The sequence below is a fragment of the Athene cunicularia genome (assembly GCF_003259725.1).
Source record: "Athene cunicularia isolate RWA chromosome 17 unlocalized genomic scaffold, athCun1 chr17_part1, whole genome shotgun sequence".
Classification (NCBI taxonomy): Eukaryota; Metazoa; Chordata; class Aves; order Strigiformes; family Strigidae; genus Athene; species Athene cunicularia.
The window spans coordinates 4542777-4546763 of NW_020799122.1; the positions used below are offsets into that span (position 1 = coordinate 4542777).

General features: G+C 51.1%; 2 protein-coding genes across 2 annotated transcripts in view; both read left to right on the plus strand.

Annotated features, from left to right (window-relative positions):
• The first annotated feature begins 6 nt into the window (after positions 1-6).
• On the plus strand, positions 7-2894 carry SURF6 (surfeit 6). The gene is made up of 4 exons (XM_026860744.1): positions 7-139; positions 561-776; positions 1378-1469; positions 1952-2894. Exons 1-4 carry the CDS (start codon positions 46-48, stop codon positions 2621-2623), a joined length of 1074 nt encoding a protein of 357 aa, XP_026716545.1. The 5' UTR covers positions 7-45; the 3' UTR covers positions 2624-2894.
• Positions 2895-3276: 382 nt separating this feature from the next.
• Positions 3277-3987, plus strand: part of CCDC180 (coiled-coil domain containing 180) — a 33201-nt gene continuing 32490 nt past the window's right edge. The window contains exon 1 of the mRNA XM_026860514.1: positions 3277-3420. Within this exon, the coding sequence (XP_026716315.1) occupies positions 3352-3420 (69 nt within the window). The 5' untranslated portion in view covers positions 3277-3351. The remainder of the gene's footprint in view (positions 3421-3987) is intronic.

Consider the following 3987-nt stretch of genomic DNA (forward strand, 5'->3'; position numbering starts at 1 on the left):
GGGGCCGGGCCGCGCCAGCCGAGGGACGGGCCAGCCCGGGCGATAATGGCCAGCCTGGCCGCCCAGGACTCTTACCTGCAGGGCTTGGCGAGGAAGATCTGCCCACAGCTCGCCCCGGAGCCGCGCAAGAGAAAGTTTGGTAACGGAGGTGAAACGCCTCGGTTTCCGCCCCTCCCGGTCTGTTGGAGGGGGTCTGGACTTGTGACAGATTTGCCTCCACGGCGGGCTTGGCCCGGGGGAGCGGCGTTGTGCCGGTGTTTATGAAAAACCCGTCTGTGCTGAAGCACGGGGGCTCCTGAGCAACGTTATGCCCGTGGTACTGTTAGCCCTGGGGGTTGTGTGTGGTGTGTGTGTCTCCGTTTGGTTTTATACACGAGGTGATGGGATGTGGAAGAGCTGGGATTTTTCTGAAGTATGCAAGCATGTTTGGTCTGTGTGCATCCTAAAAAATGTAATTTTTGAAGAATGAGATTCGACTTGAAGTTTAGTCTTCAGTAATCATGTTATGAACTGGGAATGTACCGTTGTCCTGTTTTGTGTCATTTGATTTTGCATTCTAGTGTCTAAACCGGGCCAGCCCGAGGATGCTGATAGACAGCTCAAGAAAAAGAAGAGAAAGAAGTCCAGGAAGCAAGTTGAGAAGACAAATGGTCCTTCGGTCAAGCAGGTGGTCCCTAACACCACTAAAACTTCTCCAGGACAGAAAGCAGCCCCTCAAGCCAGCAAATTATCACCAGAGGGTGTTATACAGAGCAGAAGTGAGAGTTTGGTTACAGGTAAGAATACCAGTGTTCCCATGGTCTGGTTAAAGGTACCTGAGGTGAGGGGCCTTCTTTTCAGTTGTTTCACACATGTATAGTTTAGAAAGCCTTTCAGAAGTTCAGCTGAATTGAAAACATCTTTGCTTATTCTATGTGCCCTAAAAGCTTTTGCATACATACGGAAATTTGTAATGTCGCCACTGGGTGGCTCTTTGGAAACGGTGTTTAAACTGAATTGCAGAGTCTATATATTTGGGTAATTTCTGGGAATTATCACGTGGGTGCAATCTCTGTCGTGCCAGGCCAGCTTTCCGTTGTGATCACACAGAAGCGATGTCCTTGGTGTCTGTTTGCACTAGCTTGGTACTTGTCTTCTGGCTTGTTAAGGCAGCTGCAGGGCAGGCCAGGCCACTCTGGCTGGCAGTGTTGAGTGATCATAGGGATAGAAAAGGGGGAATTTAAAGAAACCAATGACATAGAAACTCCTGGCTTGTGTAGATTTTGTGTTCTCTTCACCTTATCTAAAGAGTTCTCAGAAAATTTCCTATAGGCATAGACAGTTCTTGTGTTTAGCTAGTGCTGTCTCTTAAGTATTTTTTTTTCCTCTCATTTTCAGGGAACAAAAGTGAACTGGGTTCCCCTTCCTTTTCTGCAATGAATTTCTTGCGTCAGAGACTACACGAGAAAATAAAACAAGCCTCTGGACAAGTATGGGAATTCTTAACTTGTATCTATATGCGCGTTCATGCAATGTAAATTTTCCCTAGCCTCCCAGGAGATCTGGAGACAAGACTACGATCTTCAAGGCTCAAGGTTTGAGCTAATGTAATCTCCTAAGGAAGTGTCTGCAGATATTGTTGGGAGACCTGTGGGTATTCTGTGGTCTGGAAAAGCACTTGAGAAGTGGTAGGACCTGCTTGGCTTGCAGGAGAGCATGCCCCTGGTGATTTTTAGGAAAAAAAAGGAAAAAAAAAGGCACTAAGAGCCTGAAAGGGAGCATAGCTACGGAGAGAGTAAAGAGTTTGAAATGCCTTTGCTGTGTTTAGTATCTAAAAGCTGAGCTCACAACTTCTTGTCACAAGTAGTGCGTTTCTTAGCAGAAGTTTGAAATCAGGAACTGGAGGACATCCCTCTCAATATTCTGCTTCATCTCTTTAAGGCTCCTGATTCATGTCCATCCTTCATTTTAGGTTGATGCCAAAGAATTGTCCCCTGCAGTCCTGGAGAAAAGGCAGAGAAGGAAGTACGAGAGGGAGAGAAAGAAGCGCCGAAGAAAGGAGTTGAAGATGAAGGCAAAAATGGAGAAGAAAGAAACTGAGGAGGTACCGATAGAGCCAGAAATCAAAAAGGAGGAGAGTACAGCTGAGATTGTCTTTAACAGGGTTGAAGTTCATGGAGAGAATGAGTTGAGCAAGATCCAGAAGAAGAAGGAGAAGAGGAAAGCAGTGAAAGGCAACATCACTCCTCTGACAGGCAAAAACTACAAGCAGCTGCTGAGCAGGCTGGAGAGCAGGAAGAATAAGCTGGAGGAACTCCAGGATAAGGACCAGAAGAAAGCTCAGGACCTGGAGAACAAGATGAAATGGACAAATGTTCTCTATAAGGCGGAAGGCGTCAAGATTCGTGACAACGAGGAGCGTCTGAAAGAAGCCCTGAAGCGTAAGGAGAAGCGCAAAGCACAACGCCAAAGGCAGTGGGAGAAGCGGACGGAAAGAGTGGTGGAAAAGATGCAACAGAGGCAGGAAAAGCGTCGCAAAAACATTCAGAAGAAGAAGAAGGACAGGATAGAGAAGAAGAAAGCCAGGGCCCGGAAGAAAGGCCGCGTTCTTCCTGAGGACTTGAAAAAAGCTGGTTTAATGTAAGAGCGAGGCAGCTGGTCCTTGCAGCCTGGGCATGGAAATTGTGCACAGGAGGGGCCCGCACCCAAGCGCTGCTGAGCTGCCCCCTGCCTGCCCAGGAGGAGCCGGCGCTGCGGGAATCCAGCCCGGACGACAGCAGCCGCTGTGGCGCCCCAGCCTCATCATGAAAGAAAAAAGCCTGTTGTGTGTTTAATTAAATTTCCTATCCCAAAGAGACATCTTGAGACCGGCTGACTGTAATTACTGTTCATTTTCCTGCGGGGATGGTGTCCGTTGCTGTTGCTCCCCCTTCCAAATCAGCCTCCTGGTGGGGGCGGAGCGTTGCTGGAGGGGCGGGGTCTATAAGGGCGGGGCGATGCTGAAGTCCCGCCTCCCATGCTGCCATGCTCATGCGCAGGGTGTCTGCTGCAGTTGCTGTGGCCCCTTGTGATGTTGCAGTCGGGGCAGGCAGGGGGATCATGACTGAGGGCAGCGGGATGCTTGAGGGGACACAGTGGCCGCGGGAGCAGAAGGGCTCTTCCCCCTGCGCTCGGTGCCCTCCAACGCGAGTTAATAATCCGGCAGACAGGATTCCATCCTCCGAAGCTCTGGCCTGCACCAATATGGCGAGGACCCTGCCGCAGGCATGTAGCTTCCCCCTTAGGAACCACCTCAACCTCTCCCCTTGGCCCCTGGTTTGTAAATTGTGATTCTTCTGGAAATAGGTCTCGAAGTCACCAGTGCTGGGCCACATGCAGCGAGTGGGGACTGTGCGCCAGGTTCCCAGCAGGGAAATCTATAAATGGATCCCTGAGCCTGAGGTAGAACGAAAAAAATCTGGTAAAAGCTAAAGGAGTTAATAATACTGGATGGTTGTTTGCTAGCTGTGAAAGCAGGGACTGGGCCCAAAGAGGTGGTGAATGGAGTTAAATCAGGTTGGTGGCTGGTCACGAGTGGTGTCCTCCAGGGATTGGTGTTGGGGCCACTCCTGTTTAACAATCTTCATTGATGATCTGGACGAGGGGAACGAGTGCCCCCTCAGTCAGTTTGCAGATGACGCCCAGTTGGGTGGGAGTGTTGATCAGCTCGAGGTTGGGGAGGCTCTGCAGAGAGACCTGTACAGGCTGGAGCGCTGGGCTGAGCCCAACTGGGGGAGTTTCACTAAGGGCAAATGCCGGGGGCTGCCCTTGGGCCACAACAACCCCCAGGGGGGCTACAGGCCTGGGGAGGAGCGGCTGGAGAGCTGCTGGTCAGAGAGGGACTGGGGGGTGAGAATGAGCCAGAGTGTGCCCAGGGGGCCAAGGAGGGCAATGGCATCCTGGCTTGTGTCTGCACTAGCGTGGCCAGCAGGGACAGGGAAGGGATCTGACCCCTGTACTCGGCACTGG